A 17,391-nucleotide genomic window follows, 5' to 3' on the forward strand; every position below is an offset into this window, starting at 1 on the left:
AGGCAATGATACAGAGGTATAGGATCATGCGAAACTTACTGTATCCAAGATCAACAACATAATTTTCATCTGTATAAAAAAAGACTGAGTAGAACAAACTACTCAGCAACCTATACAACATTCATCATGTCTGTAATGTGTCCAGTGGCTTACCTAACAAAACATCACCGCTGGTGAAATATCTAGGAAAAAGGAATTGTTGTTTATATCCCTGGTATGCTGAATTAGTGAATGACACAGAAAACATAACCTAGCTGCACATTTCTTACCCTTAAAAGGGGACATAAATGTATCATAGTGCAGAAAAATCTAAACACATACTTACAGAAATGGGAAGTAAAAAGCTGAAGCATTAGATATTCTATTAGCAGAGGGAAAAATCTTTCGATTGGCCACAAACTCCATAGCACAGAAGATTAAATTTTAGTAGAAAATTATCAAATCAGCAGAAAATAGAATTGATCGTTCCCATGCATACTGCAAAAGCAGTATTTTACTGAGAAGACTGAATCCCTCAAATACAACGTAAAAGCTTGCCATAATGACAGATAGTTCTATTACAAAAGGTACTGAGTGCATAATTAACCACTGCTAATACCTACCTGAATATTTGAAAAGAAGAAAAATTTATTCAAGTGGAATATAAACTATTCATCAAAGCTGCACAAAATATATAAATGAAATTGCTGCAGTGAAAACATGCACTAGTCAGGCTATGGTTATGATCCCCTGACAGAAGATGTATAAATAGGAAAAATTTACCACTCATTCACTAGGGGCTAATGAAGCAGAACTAAGATCACACGCACACCATCACTCAAGTGCAGGACATTTGCAACTTCTCAAGTTTATATGGAACTGCCTGTTCAAGTCACATATTCTGTAACAAAGGTCATTTTTTTTGCTTTAGTCTAAACAGTAAACTGTAATTGGCTCAGAAGTTTCATTTTTCTTAAGCTAATGTTAATTTAATGTGAATTCTCTCCACATTCCTGGATACAGGTGACGGAGGACTTTGCTTTCTCAGTCCCCCAGTATCAATCAGTTACATATATCAAGGCATAAAAAGTAATATTTAATTGAAGTTTCCTGCTCTGTAAAATGATTTATACTCTTGGATAAAGAGCCACAGCTCTAAACTTTGGGATTTTTTTATAACAGTTCACAAAAATGAAGAAAATCTAACCCCTGTTATGTCCATACTATCCACGCTACCGCTACTGCAACTATTTAGCTGCAAATGTGGAAACAGCTAAGTATCCATAATTTAAGAAAACGCTTCTTAGAGCTAAAACATTTGTAAAGGATAATCAGAAGTTTATACTCTGTAGACAGGTGCACGTAAGATCTAAATTCTCAAACAACGGCAAGTTTCCAATCTCTGAATGTTCATTTAGAGTAACGCAAGCTGCATTACTTTGTCAGCCAATAGAGGCATATGGACAATATTCCTGAGTATACTCTCAGCTCTGAAAGCTGTAACATTTGCCACTCGCAAGTGTAAACATATTTATGAATTTTTAGCATCATCTTATTCTGATGACTTTATTTATCTGCGTCACGTTGTATTTTCTAGAAGCTGTTTGTGAATGAAATACAAATTAACGCTCTTCTCACAGAGAGATTTGAAGTATTTCCCATGAATTTACTTTCACAGAGGTCCTAGCAAAAATGCCGCCCTGTAATTTTAGTCAGTGGATTATCCCTAATACACTATTTTCTTCCTAACTTATTTACACAGCCTATAATGCACTTAACAAAGATCTTGGTGTGTCAGGTGCTCTGTGAATGCTAAATAGATTAAAAACTACAGGCCTGTTTCTAAGAACAGGAAACACATAGTACCTTGGGCTTCCAGCAGCATGCTAGGAACTCTCTGGAGATGAATTCTGCCTCTGCTCTCCAAATGGGCCCAACATAATGCCAATCCATAGGAAGCACGACTATTTCCTGCTGTAAATACAAATCTCCGCTACACTTAAAAGTATAGAAGTGTCCTTACTTAAAGGTTTAATACCGCGTATTGTTTTCCATAAGCACACTTCTACAGATGCCTGAAATAACAGAGGGAAAAACATCTCACAACACCTGAAACTTTGGCCGCGTATCTTTAACTTCACTCTGCCTACAGCTACCTACCTGGAAAGGGACGACCAATACAGCCCTATTCTACAAACGTGACCATGAGACTAACTTGCTTATGCATCATCCTCAGATCCCAGAAGAAAAACTGTGAGAGCGTGTTACTGCAACTGGTAGCACGTCCTGCTCAGCTGAGGCCAGCACGATCCTCTCTTCCTTCTGTGTGGGCTGAACAAAACCCATGCCAGTACGGGGAGGCAAGGCGAACTTCCCTGGTGCAATGCTATATTTGCTTCTTTAATAGCAAGGTAAAAGACATAACTGTCCACTAGGAAAAAAAAAAAAAAAACAACAAACCACCAGCCTATCACTGGAACAATATTCACAGTATTTTAACTGCAGGCAGTAAAGTTTTACTCTACATTGCTGTATATATTAGTAATGCCAGTGCAATTTGTATTATTCAAATGACTATACATGTGCTGAGGAGTGGAAAGCAAGCTAGTCAATCAGAATTCAATACTTACTAGTATTGAACGCATCCATGCCATACATAGAAAATGTCTCACTAGAGGAAGAAAAATAGGAATCATAAAGACCTGTTGGTTGAAATGGCTTGAGGAGCCATCTCACAACACTTTGTACACCCGGCGCATTTCATTGTGGACAGATTTGCAAATAAATCTTATAGAATGGCTCAGATCTTTCATTCTTTCCCATCTTCTAGTTGTTGCTGAGGTACAAGCAGCAACACCTATGATACTTTATAATTTTGTTTCACCAATGAACAAAGATTGATATGGTAGTCGGAGAATCAAATTAGAAGAAAGAGACAGGAGTAAATACCCTGTCAGTGTTTTACAGTGTTCCTGTGCAATAAAAGGAAATCCAATTTTCTCATCCCTCCTCTTGCATTCAGATTTTCCTCACAACAAAAAGCTAAGCAATTCTCAGTGTCTTCCAAAGCAAAAACATGGGAACAACAGCTTTTCTGAAAATCTGTAACCTGAGGCTTAAGGTAGCTTCCAACTAAAGTCTCCTGAGGTATGGGAAGATGGGAGGCTGAGACCTATCCCTTCTCAAGTCACGCTATAAATTAACAGCACTATTATTTGAATGATGACCTTTCTGCATAGCGCTAAGAAGTGGTTTTCTTTGGCAACAGAATTTATTTGTTGGGACCTATTCCCAGCAGCTGCTGCAGTCATTGCAATCCAGAAGGGTAAGCCGAGGTTTCTATCCCACTTCCCACCTTTTTCATATCCCACTGAAGACATATGCATGGGAAAGAATTACCATTACAGGGGTGGAAATTTCAAAGCATCAGCTATCTGTTGCATACTTTTGTCCTAAATAAAATACAGGGTGCATTCTGCCACCAGTCCCTTTCCCTCAACTCATTTTAGCACAGAGTAAAAGAGTAGCAATATATCCCTGCACATAAAGTTTATACCCCTGATTATCCTGGGGTTATTTGCTCAAGTGCCTCTAATGTTAAGGGTGACAATATGCTTGAATAGTCCGGAGCTGTGCCCTGGTTTCAGCTGGGATAGAGTTAATTTTCTTCCTAGTAGCTGGTATGGTTAAACCACGACAAGCTGTCCTGCACAAGTAGGACCTGACTAAAGGTTCCTTGCATTTTTTGCCTAACTTCCACTCATCTCAGCAGTTCATTATCTGTAAGAATGTTCCTTTAATGAATCCACTCTCAGCTAGAAGTCAAGTAAGCAACTAAAGAGAGCAGGAGAGCTCACAGAGAAATTACTAAATTAAGGTTCTTAAAGTCTTATTTGCCTATTTTAATCTTAATCAAGCTCCACTTCACAAATTACAGATGTGAACAATTGTCTTTAAAACATGGATAAATAATAACGCAAGTGAATCTACTGCCAGCATAAGAATATTATCCACTTCATAGTACACCATCTGCAGCCTGAGAAAAATGTTGGACAAAACAACAGGCCTTCAAGCCCACCAGCAGTCTCAAATAATTGTAGATAATGGTATAGGAAACAGTCTTTCAAGACTCAGGGGTCTCTGCAGCATTTCCCAGCCTCCAAGCCAAACACACTTTGGGGACTTCAGACAGAGCACCAACTAAGCCTGAACTGCCAAGACAAAGCATTAACTTCAAGACAAAGTCTAAGAAACCCAAATTCCTGCCACAGACTTTTACAAACCCAGAATATATTTGAACTTTGCATGGAAGTAAGCTTTAATGCATACAAGTACAGCTAGGGAAGTGAACAGCTGCATTCAGCACTTACTGAAGTTTCTACAAGAACATCAGAGAGCCTAAAGGGGCCCATTATGTTGCATTTTTGGGGCACGCAAGTGCCCATGGTCAAAGCCCAAACTTGAAAAAAAGAAATGACAGTCTCATTACTATGCACAAATGGGAAAGAATGGTTGGCTGCTGCATTGAGAAGGCTGTCATATAAGCTATAAATAATCAGACATACCGATCACTCAGGAGCCTTCTCTTTTGATTTTCCTCTGTGTTTTGTCTTTGGTTGTCAGTAAACATGACATCTATTCTCTCCATTCAGCTGGCTAATGGCCCTCGTCTAACTCTGAAACATTGGACTAGCACTTTGGGAAACCATCTGTATCCATGAAATAAAGATAAAGGCGATACTACAAAGGCTCTTATATTTCTAGTCTCCCATTAATTGCCCTGAAAATCTTAGAGTAAGGTGAGCAAGCACTTACCACCAAGCAGAACCTTGTGACACCCCACACAAGCGCTCTCCCAGCGCACAGGAGCTGTGGCCGAGCAAAGCTCTGTGGGTCTTTCCTCAGAGGAAAGGCCTGGGCTTGTCAAACATGCCTCCATCTCTCCCTGAGAGGATATTCAGGCATGCTAGCAATATCTCATGGGCAAGATTACCAGAGGCAGATGATACATCTAAAAGAGTCTGTATGTTCACTTATTGTCACAAAATTAAAGGAGAAAATATTGACATAAACTTACTGCTCTCAATATAACATTGAAATAACAAAATAAGGGACCTACTGTTAATAAGGATTAATAAATATTAAGTAATAGAGTTAAAAACAGAAATAACTGTTCAATTTACTCCAGATAGCAGTAGAGTCTCATTTGCTCTTTCAAAAGCATAATCAGTTGAAGGGCACATTTTTTTTTTCTTTGTTCTTTCCCATCAATTTTAATGGGTGCAGAACATCAGTCACATGAAATGTAATGGGACAAGAAGATGGATGAGTACATTTGAAGCTACTAGTCACAGGACAGAAAACATCCTGACAAAGTGACACTGGCAGCATACGGTTCAACAATAGAGCCTGGACAATATTTAGTAAGTGAAACTACAGTGCTACATGATTTGGTATTCTCACTGGGCAAAATCCTTCCCCTGTCACTATTAATCATGTTCCCACAGGTCAGACTTTCAAAGACATTCTCCTACTGAACATGACCAAATGACATTTTTAATTCAAGGAAATACGTAAATCTGGGGACAAAGAGGTCATTTAGAGATAAATGGGAACAACCTCCTGTATTGAGAACTTAAAACTACTTCATCAAGAAGGTTTTAAAAGGTTTAGTAAGATTCACAGCTGAGATTTGAAATATATTACGCTTATAGGAGTGAGGAGACACTATACCTATGCTGAACTCATCGACAGCAACAGGACTCCACTACTGATGAACAAATAGCAAAAATCCCCTATTTTTACTAGTGCCTGAAGAAAGCAATACCAATAAATTAGTAATTAGAAATTGCTCCATACTAAAAAGCTTCTAATTTGCACAGTACAATAAAACATATGAATTAAAAAGCAACATGCCCCATTAGTTATCTGAGAAGAGGTTCTGGGGAAATTGCAAAGGAAATTCCTATCAAAACTGACCTTTAGTGTACAGCAAAGGAAAAAGCAGTCATCCAACAAGCCGAACCAAACCCTTTCTGGACTTTGAGGAAGCATGGGACTCCAGAGCTGTTGGGAAATGCAGGCAGATCTATACTCTACTGCAATGATCCACTTGTGTTATAACTTTACCAATAATTGCTAACTGGATCGATCTAGCATTTTACAATGCTTATTGTGATCACCATCATCATTATTAGACAATACCATTCCGGTTTCTTCATTAGCCATTTACCAAGATGGCTACAGTTAATCTTTAAAGCTTTAAATAATACAGAACTTTATACCAGAAAGGGAAAAGAGAAACCAGGACCTCTTCAAATATACCCAGGAGAGAAAGAATTAGAGCCAGACTTCCAAGCCCTGCTGCCACAATAAATAGGCCCTATGCCTCAATATGCCACAATCACCCATCCAGTGGCATCTGATACCCAGAAAGCAAAAAGCCAGCTTTTGGCAAATTCTCTTAAACAGGGCAACATCCCTCTCTGGCATCACAACATACACTGTGAAGGTGATGGTGCTTTCTTTTTCTGACAAGTACCTTGTTGGAAGCTGTTTATACAAACGCTTCTTCCTATATATACTTTCCTTCTCTCCCACAAGATACAAGACTGCTCCCTAACAAAATCTATATATGAAGTGTACGCTGGTAAAGAAGATTATACATAGGGAGGAATTTCCCACAGTAAGTCACATATCTCAGAATGGGAAATCCAGAAAGGATGGAAATTCCATGTCAGAAGAAGGTCTGCAATTTCATAAATGGTACACGCAGCTCTGGAAAGCACAAAACATTTTAAGATAAAATAACACTTGACTCACTTTTGGCTTCCAAATGTCATACTATATGAAATAACACACCAGTTTAAAAACTACTGAATATAAGATGTTTCAAAAGTTAGTCAACCTAAATATTTCACTATGATGATATATAAATAATATTCAGACATTTCTGGAAATTTCTTTCCCATGTTTTTCCTCTAAGACCACATTTTGATGAAATATTTTTCTATAAAGCATTTTGATTTTGATGGAATTATATTCCTCAGTGAAAAACAATACAGACACCACACACAGTTTCTGGAATTCCCCATTTAGAAACTTATGGATCTGTGTCTTTCCTGATTGTATTAGTAGACTACATGACGAATTAAATTAAAAAAATGCATAAAACCATGTTGCAATGAGAGATACCACCCCCACTTTTAGTAACCCTGACCTCTGAGAAAGCATTCCAAATGCTGAACTCTAACTAATAATTGACCCTTTCTTCCATCTTTTCTTGCCACTAAAATTTGTTTTGAGCTGGCAGTTCATATGCCCACAGATATCATGAGGAATCTGAATATTTCACATTCTAGCCATGAGGAAGTCGAAGGCCTGAATAATGATTACTCCCTGAGCAGCTTTCCCTGCAAATCCATCACTATAATATGCAAAAAGCACATTACAAATACAATCAAACATATTAAATAGGTCAGTCAATTGTTCTGTTATATCACAGGTAACCAAAGATAATCCTTTTCTCGGATTATTTCAGCTGTTCAGCGCTCATAAGGATTTAGCAAAGTTCACCCATTCCCGTACTCCCCTTGGTCCTCAGGACACAGGTCCTGGCACTGCAGTTCATTTTTCTTTCTGACATCAGAAGGCAATTGAACACCTAGTAAGTCTGTGGATCTTTCCCAGGAGCCTCACCAGTTCGCTGCACATGGACACAGAAGCTGCGCTGACATTTGCAAGCGGGACGGTCCCTGAAGGCATGGCTGCGGATGCAGGGGCAGAACCTGCCGTCCTAGCCAGAAACTGGCCAGGGTCTCAAGCACGCCGTGACGTGCTGACACAGCCACGGCTGGCTCCTGTTGGCACTGATGTCTGTGGACAAGCCCTGAAAGTCCAGAGGCAAACATCTTCCTCCTCCTTAGGGCCATGCACAGCTGCTGGCCCCACATGGGTGGGTCTCAGCCTCACCTCTCAGGCAATGATGCCTACCCTAGACATGCAGAAGACGACCAAACGCTCAAGAATTTAGACTGTTTCTAAACATTATTTTTCAAGTTCATCCCAATTCCTTTTAAATTTCCTAAACTGTAAACTAAACCTGATTGATATTTGCAAACTTTCCTCATTGATTGTAAGTGAGGCTACTTTTAATGAAAAGTGTTTTTTTGAAAACAGTATGATTCCAGGCGCTAGGAAAAAAAAAAACCCAAACGAAACACCACAACCCCCCCAAACACTAAGAGATATGAAACAAAACAGAATAAATTCTCCAGCTGGGTGAAGAACACAAAAACTAAGTTGTATCTAGACAAATTAAAGATGCTTGTAGTCTTTCGCAAATTGAGCCCTCTCAGGTTCAACTCTGACATTAATACACATGAAGCACAGGAATTCTACATATGACATGATAGTTTAGCAGATTACTCGTTCCACTGTGCTTATGTTGTTTCAGAGGTTAAACTTCATGGCTAAAACCTCTAGGGAATAAACTGCTACTGTACACAATCAGACCACAAAACAAAGGAAAACGAATCTTTGTTTGGCTTCACTTTGCTGATTATCAGGGTTTACTTCTGTTGGTTAAAAAAAAAACCAAACAAAAGAACAGACAAAAAACCAAAAAAAACCCCAACGTTCGTCCTGGAGGAAAAGGAATGAATTATTTTTTCCACCTGAGAGAAGAAGGATATGTAGAATTTCCTAACTTCCTCAGAGTGAAACAATAAAAACCCACAACAGTGAGGGTCATGCAAGTTTACATTATCCTATTATAGCCAAATAGCCACACTGTCCTCTGCGTGTCCACACCAGTATTTTAAACTAAAATACAAACAACTATAAGAGAGAGTTTGCAGTGCATTATATGAAGACACTGCAATTCCATTTCTAGGTTCAGTCCATGGCATAAAAGCATCCTTCTGACCCGCTGTTTATGATAAAAGAATTATAGATAACCTTTTAACAGTTACTGATCTAATATCCTCTCTTAACAGACTGATTTTTGTTACAATTATTGACCAAAGTAAAACAAATGACAAGCTTATTACACACACAAAATAGCAAGTAACTATCCTCACTGCAACCACGAAGTAAGTGTATAAAGAATAATCCACATCTAAATTTTTAAATTCTTTCATGTCTTGATATTCTGAGGTGACGTTTGCAAACTAGGAAATCCTCTTGCTCCTGAAAAAAAACCAAAATGAAACAAAACAAAAAGATCTTCCTAATAGTATCATCAAACTACTTTGCATGAACCTAGAAGGTGAGAAAAGCCTTTGTGGTTGAACCTATCCAGTGGGTTCAAAGTTATGGGGTAGACAGAAAAGCAAGTACTATTACAAGAAGCTCATGTCCTTTAAAATAACAGGTTAAACGCACTCTGAAGTTAAATAGCCCTAAAGGCAAAGATCTAAGCATTTTTCAGCTTCTTTTTTTTTAATTATTTTTATGAGACCTCGCCAAATCCCTAGGGGTGGAAGAACTGCTGGTTATCAGCAAGCCCTGCTGTACATGTCTCCATTAAGCTCTTAGCTCTTGAGAGCAAACTGGTGAAACAACCTACTCACAATTAACTCTTGACATACACTTGGCAGAGTGTTTGGCTGACATTTTAATGCACTCCCCTTCAATGAACCACAAAACAAAAATACTGAACCCCTAAAATACACTTCTTCAGCAGTTACCAGTTTGTGAATGCTCAGTGTAGCAAGATCACATCCCATCGCTGATGTATAAGACTCACATAAAGATACGTTTTGCATTAGGCCTGAGGATTATATCCATACCAAACCACATCAGGAAGCAAGCCTCAAGAAAGGATACCTCTGTAAAAAATGTATAAAAAGTTGATCATTAGAAGAATCCTTAATCCCCACTGTTAAATTCAAGATGCCAGGAACAGCAAAATGACAGAGAAAATCATGCTATTCAGTACCTCAACCACTTTTTTAGTTTTCATGGCATTGCATATCCCTGCAGATTACTGATATAATCTTGGTGCAGCTTTTTATAGCTGCCTCTGTTGTACCCATCCCCTGAATTCTTATCTCACATACCATTGTCTGCTTTCTTATCTCAGGGCTCTTTCTTTATTCTTACTCTTGAGGTATGCGCAGGAACTATATGCCTTTTACAAGACAGTAAACAAGGACAGAAAATGAAAGTCTGGCCCCAGTGAAGTCAGTGGCAACACTTCAGAGTTTCCTGGATTTTATCAGGAAAAAAAAAGCATTTTATCAAAGGCAGTTGGCGTGAGATCCAAAATATCACTTAGGTACTTAGCATAGAATTCAGGTGTCATATTCAAAAGAATGATCCCCAAAATCCTGCTAAGGGGTTTAGGAAATGAGATGACGACTTCCTTACATGCCTACTTGTATGCATGGGTGTCTTCTCCACAGCCACCATCCATCCGGGCGGCCAGAGCTGGTTATTTTAAGCAGCCTACATGTCCCCAGACCCAAATCCCCATGGCACAATCCTCCAAGGACTCCTCAGGGAGCCTTCCCACCTAAACACAGCTCTGTGGTGAGAGACTCAATCCAGACAAGAGGTGGCCTTTCAGACATATCTTCTCTTTTAAGCAATTGGCATGTGGTGACTCAAAGCACAGAGCAGAGGCGTGGGTGCCCAGGGCTCTGGGGACGGTTACCGCTGGGTGGCCAACGCTCCCTAGGTCCACGGACCAGTACCCAGTGTGGGATGGTGAGCTCCTCCACCAAGAGCGAGAGCTCACTTGTTAGCAATGCCCCAACACTGGTGTCTCTTTGAGTACAGCCTATAGAAACGCTATGGCAATGGCATTAGTTATTTGGATGAATGCTGCTCAATTATCAGTGTAAAGTAAATAAGCAAGGAAACAGAAGAACCACGAAAGCTGTGTCTGCTAACCACAAAGACCGTCTCTTATCTGTAGGAGAAGTCAGTTTTTAAAGTCTTTTCAGTGCAGCAGAGGTTCTTTAAGGAAATTCCAAGCAAGTTTCTAGGACGTGGCTAGAAACATGACAAGCTTTACTTGATTATATTTTTTAGCATAAATACATTGCTCTACTAATACGAGACTGCAGCTTTGAGGGGAACTACATAGAGCAGAGCTCTAAAATTGTTCAGTTAAACTGAGAGGAAACAGTACTCCTACAAGTTTGTTGACTTCTTCAACACCTCAAAATTAATTTCTGCACTTCTCAAACAGATAAAACAGTATTCAGAAGAGCTTCTTAGAAAAAATACGAATCAGGGGGTTCCCAATTGTTTTGTTTAAAAATTTAGAGGAGCAAGAAGGAAAAGCTAGGAAATGCAGTAAGATCAAACCAGATCTACTTTTGCTACTGATTTAATTCAACTCAGATAATTCAACTAATTTCCAGACAATTGAATTTAGAATTTTCTCCTTTCATGTTCTGCAGAGGTAAAAGTGTCCTGCCACGGAATTTCTATTAAAAATGGAACTTAGATAGAAATGGACCCAAAAATGTGTTTGTGCTGATGCATGCAGCACAAGATAGTACTTTCCCATTGCTGGTGAAATTCATGAGGAGCATTTGGAGGTGGCACTGATACCCAGCAAACAAAGATGACGCAAAAGCTGCCCGCAGGTATCTCCAGAAAAGAATAAGAGCTAATGGCAAACACCGCACCGAGGAGTTGTCATGTAAATACCTCACATGGCATAAGTACCAAAAATGTATGCTAGTGGCTGGAGGTTGGTTCAGAAGGAAAATGAGCATCACATCATCTAGTCTATTTAATCCTTTGAATAAACCCAAACTTCACCAAGACCAGAGAAAGCAGGTGCCAGTGACAGGGAACACTGCTCGGTCCCCAGTCTTCTCTCCTATTCCAATGCCAGCTATAAGCAGCATCTCCTGAAAAATACAGAAGTGCCTCTGCTGTTTCAATGGGCAGGCTTGATGTCTCTCTTGTGAACACCTTTGAAATTCAAGAGGTGTACCACTAGAACTCAGGACTTCAAGTACCCTAGGGGATATCAAAATGAACATAAAATCAGAACTCTGAACTGGTGAAAATTTGAGCTTTATGCTAATTATGGAAACCAACATGAGAAGCAAACTGCATAATCAGTCTTCAGAGGACTTAAAAACACTGCAAGCAGGCTCTACTATCAACTGAGGTCAAATGTAAAATATAAATGTGCAACCTTCTAGTTTTAATCCCAGCTCTGCCACTGACTTTGTGAGCCATCCCAGATTGCTTCTGCTTACCCTTCTAGCTCTTCTTTCTCCCTTTCGATTCTGAGCCCACCTGAGCCAGGACTGCTTCTTAACAGGTAACTCAAGAAAGAAGTTCACACTGGTCTTTAGTTGACCTCCAGAAGTACTGTGTTCTCTCTCTCTCTCTCCCCTCTTTTTCTCTGGGTTAACTGCACATTTTGAAAACAAAGCATAAAAATTCCAGCAAACGGAAATGATTTCCATATGATATCCAGAGAATTCTCTGAAAAATTTGCATTTCCTTGAGTCTCACACAAGGCTGCTGAAGATCACTGCTGACAATTGATCAGATGGTGTTTCAGTTTCATTCCCTCCAATCCTGGCCATATTTCTCTTACCCTTTCCGCTAAACAGGAAGAGTCCTCATCATGCAGCTAACAAATGACTTAAGCTCACTTCTTTCACCCCAACAGCACAAGAAAAAAATCAGCGGAGAATGGCAGAGGTCTGCTACTAATGGACATGAGCACACACCAGGTCCCACCTTCTCTAAGTGACTCGGCATAGACTTCCTGGCTGCACGCTCATTAGCTCAATCCTGCTTATACAGCACACAGGAAATAATAAAGTGCCCCACAAAGTAGCATGTAGGGCCATAAATTTCAAATTGAGACATCTTCCATTTCTCCACTGGTAGGCATATGGAGAAGGGGATTTGGGGGGGTGCTGCGCCTGATACCTTCTCACGGTGAAGTCAAGAAGCAAAGCTGAGCCATCCTCATGTCCTGAGAACAGGTGAAGAGGCACTCAGAAGCACAAGGGTCCTTCATCAATGTGTAGTGGTATCTCAAAAGCTTTCATTCTTAAAACATGACTATTTGACTTTTTGTTTTAATCCCAATGTGCACATGCAAGAGACGGTTATCAAAATAAAAGTCTCCCTCACGCAAGCAAATGCTGGTTTTGGAGGGGGCCTCCGTGGTCTCCAAACTGCTATCTCAGTGAAAGGCAAACGAGCCTGGAGGAAGGGGGTGGGGGAAAAAGCGAGGAATTATACATATTCTAACAGTGTCTTCATTTCCCAGCAGCTCTACAACAAAAAGCTCTCCAGTGCTGAATCTGACCTCACTACAAACAGTAGCAGAAAACATGCCTCACTGTAAGCACTTGCATGGTTTTCCTCTGCAAACATGCTTTCCTTTGTTTACTGTATTTTTAAGTACATGAGTGCACAGACCACCCACAGGATCAGGTAGCCTAGTGCGGGAAAGGTGAGAGATGAGGCTAGGATTGCTTCCTTATATGAATATAAATTAATCTATCTGATCCACATATGCTAGTGAGCCACAGCTCATCCTCAGTCAGTTCATGTCCCTGACAGGCTAACTTGTCCCAAGCTCTCCAGAAATCATGCAGATGAAAGATCCAAGGCTGTGGTATAGGAATTACAGGACTGGAGAGTTAAAAAGGGATTTGCAAATCAAGTAGTAATGCCTGCCTCAGCTTAATTTAATTTATCGTATTCTACTGCTGCTCCCCCCCATAGCAGCAAATCAGTATTGTACACAGAAGGAGTTATGGTGCGAGATACTACCTGATCTCTACTGTAGCACCTGGTTAAAAACATGCTCAGTATCCTTTGGGCTCTGACCTGCATACACGGAAACAAAGATAGGGATGAGTTTACAGATGAACACAGGATCTGGCAGCGAGCACACTAAGTCATTTCTCTGCTCTCCTCCTGCACCTTATCGGTGACATTTCCCTAACAGCACAAGATGCAGCACCAGGCTCACTGCATTTCAACTCCCCAAGGAAACTCGCTCAGATCCTCCCAGGGATTACACTTTATCTGGCAAGTACCAGAGTAAAAAGTGAAAGCCTTCGTTCATTTTGCACCTTGGTTGTTCACAGCCACAGACGCTCCAACTCAACAGCAGAGGAGATAACAGGTAAAGGGAAGAATTCCTCTAGAATCTCTTAAAACCCCCACCTTTGGGTTTGCTGACCATTTCAATAGCATTTATTACTATGCAACATTACTGCAAGGAATATTTTGAAAATGCATTCGCTCTAAACCAGGCACAGCCTCTTTTTCCCCTACACGCACGCAGCCCTTTAAGAAATGTCTAATCCCCTTCATAGCACAACCTGCATTTCTTATTCCCTGGCACAGAAAAGCAGACACCGACCTGCTCCAGTCTCACCATTTTATACTTTCCCATCAGTTTGGCAATCCAGAGCTGGGGAGGGGGAAAGGGAAGAGAAAAAAATGTGCTGCTATGCTTTTCCCTGTGCTATTGCTGCACGAAAACACAACGATGGTATTATGACTAAAGGGAAGTGTTCCACCTAGAGACCGTCTTCACCAGGCAAGGCAACGGGCAGGTTACCTGCAAACGGACACTCTTTTAGGATTGAATACACCTGCTGGTTCAGTGGTAAAAAATGATGCAGAGGTGTTGCCCCCAGTACTAATTAACAATGTTAATCTTCTTCTTCCTCTCTATGGCGATAAAAAGAGTCATTTTTATATTTAATTAATGCAGAGGATCATTTTGGAAACTGGCTAATGAGGCTCTGATCACATTACCATGAAAATGTGCATTAACACCGCAACTGAGGAGGCTGCTTCATGTGTAGAGAATCCACTTTGTAATTAGCCCACTGTGAAATGAATCACGTCAGGAGGAACTCAGAGGGAACCAGTCGGCAATGGGCACTTAGCTGCTGCTGTGCCAATAGACCACCAACACCGTAAGCTGTTTTTTTCTCCTCCGCGCTGCCTGTCAGCAGCAGCGCAGTCCAAAACTGCAAGCGTTCAGCCTCCGTCAACAGCAATGTGTCAAAGCCAGGACAAATTATAGAGAGGGAGAGAACAGATGATGAAAGGCACTAAACTTTAGTATGTGAGGGTCTGCTGCGCCAAGAGGAAAAAACAAACAAAAAGCTGCAAATCAAATACTGATTCAATAGGATCCAAGCAAAAATTAGGGGCTATTATGGTAAGTGCTTGTTTCATCTTTTCTCGTCTTATTCTGAAGGAGCTGGGACCACGGTAGCAGCACACTGCTACTCACACTGCTATGATGCTGAAAGAGACACCAAAATATCTAGATGGGATTAAGATCTTTGTCTAGTAGTAAACAGAATTAACACACACACAATGAAAGAACAAGCAGCACACCTCACCCGTGGAAACCCTGTTGTACTCAGTACCTGTTTAAAGGTGACAAGCACGTTTCAGAATCATTTCAATTTTAATAAATTAATCTCGAAATTTAACATACTTCTTGGCCACCACAGACATGCCATAAAAACTTTGTTCCTTAACTTAGAAATACCTGAGATGACAGACCTAACGCTTTCAGAGGCAGCAGTGCAACTTATCTGAAATCAGTCTTATTACCAAAGCCGAGGGCTCCCTTAAAACATCACCGATACGGTTCAGTGAGACTGCTGCTATATGACTGACATCTTGGCAGAAGATGCACAAAAATGTTAAAAGAATCCCACAGGAAGTCATCTGAAGGGGGAGTGGCAAACAAGCAGAAAACAACAGGCACCCAAAATACTAATAATTACCACCCCCACCCCCCCCTCAAAACAACTTAGCAATTTTGCAAAGGAAAAAAAAAAAGGCACAGCAAAACAAAAGCATCTCTACTTACTCTCTGTAAAGAACACCCATTTTTACTCTGGAGATGCTAGTAATATCCTCTGCACTCACCTGTGAAACTTCATAGAGCAGTTTGTAGTGCTCCTCTCTCTTCTGAAAAGTGCACAGATTGCAGCCCATCCTAATAAGCAACACAAGAGCAAAGCCTCTAATTTCCCCAGCACTGAAAGGCAAATGCACTGACAGGGAATCACCCTCCAGACTTGACTACTGTTTTTCATCAGTCACTCCAGCCCTGAAACACAGGCACGCCACTGTTAGCTGGAAGCACAAGGCAGGGCAGTGTGTAGCAGCATGCTCTTCTTCCCTTTCCCTAACTATCTTACACTCACGTATACACACACAGAGTTTCGACTCAGTTCATGGCAACACTCCCCCTGTCTCTGCATCAGTGCACATGACTACACAGATTCTCACTCATGAATATTAATAGCCTCTCATTGATTATTTATGACAGAATGTGTTAGCGGGGAGGGGTGTCATAGCTGCTGCTGATGACAGATGAATTTCACTAATTAAGAAGCAAATGTACTGTGGTTAAACAAAATTCACTTGTGTCAATACCATCTCTGTTTATTAAGGTTAGAGGGACTAAGCCTCATGTATTTCACCCGCACTTGCCTTAAGTTTTACAGTAATTGGGAGACTAATTAATGAATGGGGGTGGGAAAGCACAAGTCAAGTCTTATGTTAGGTCTCCACCTTGTGCAACAGGGATCACGGAATATATTTAAGAATATCGGCAAGCGTTTTAGGAGAGTGCTTGTGAAACCTGAGCTGATGTTGCTAAAAATTTAAAGCAAAGAAGGAAGAAGAGAAAATTAACCCAGATGGCTATACTGCTAGCTTCACCTTTGACATTGCCAAATGTAGCCAAAATTCCAGTGTACTCATAAAAGGCATGTGTCTATAACAACTCATCATACGTATCCAGTATATGTGGAAATGCAGGCGTGCCTGATCTGGTGCTTTTTGCATATATACTCACATTGTACTATTTATTAAATAATCTCATGTTCAAGTCTCTTCTGGTGTGTAAAACAGATTAATAGTAATTATAGCCCCAATTTCTAAGAAACGCAACAGATATACCCTCTTGGACTCCTAGATATCAAAGCTTTTATTATAACATGCCATTATATCTAATTTTACCATTTGTAAATTAGATTTTAATGGGTCCACAATTCTCAATGTGTGTATAAAGGCAAGGATGCATTTAAAATTAAACCCACATGTTAAATATTAAGGCCAATGGAAATCACACTTAATTCCAGGCTGACATTAATTCCTATATTGTATATCATGTAATCCATTGGTAGTTATGCAAGATACCCAAGCCAGGACAAACCAAGACAGAAAAAAAGTTGGTTTTGTTTTATCACTCCTTTCTCAGCAACTCTGCTAATCAAGAACTATGTCCTTGTTTCCAAGCATCTTTAATCTGGAGGGGATAGCAGGTGGGGATCCAAAGCAGAAATAATTACTTGGAAACCAATGAAACCAGTTAGTTAAGATTGACACTGGGCCCTAAAGAGTTGTAATTACTAAGCAGTGATG

The 17,391-nt window shown here is 40.2% G+C and overlaps 1 protein-coding gene across 2 annotated transcripts in view; it reads right to left on the minus strand.

The window, feature by feature from the left end:
* Positions 1-17,391, minus strand: part of PDZRN4 (PDZ domain containing ring finger 4) — a 254,796-nt gene that overhangs the window by 89,811 nt on the left and 147,594 nt on the right. Inside the window, exon 1 of one of the 2 annotated variants that reach the window (XM_052790609.1) lies at positions 15,886-16,145. The exons of the other annotated variant lie outside the window; for it this stretch is intronic. Within the exon in view, the coding sequence (XP_052646569.1) occupies positions 15,886-15,954 (69 nt within the window). The 5' untranslated portion in view covers positions 15,955-16,145. Of the gene's footprint in view, positions 1-15,885; positions 16,146-17,391 lie in introns of those variants that run through there. 2 annotated transcript variants of the gene reach the window in all.

This window comes from Harpia harpyja, chromosome 6 (assembly GCF_026419915.1).
Source record: "Harpia harpyja isolate bHarHar1 chromosome 6, bHarHar1 primary haplotype, whole genome shotgun sequence".
Lineage (NCBI taxonomy): Eukaryota > Metazoa > Chordata > Aves > Accipitriformes > Accipitridae > Harpia > Harpia harpyja.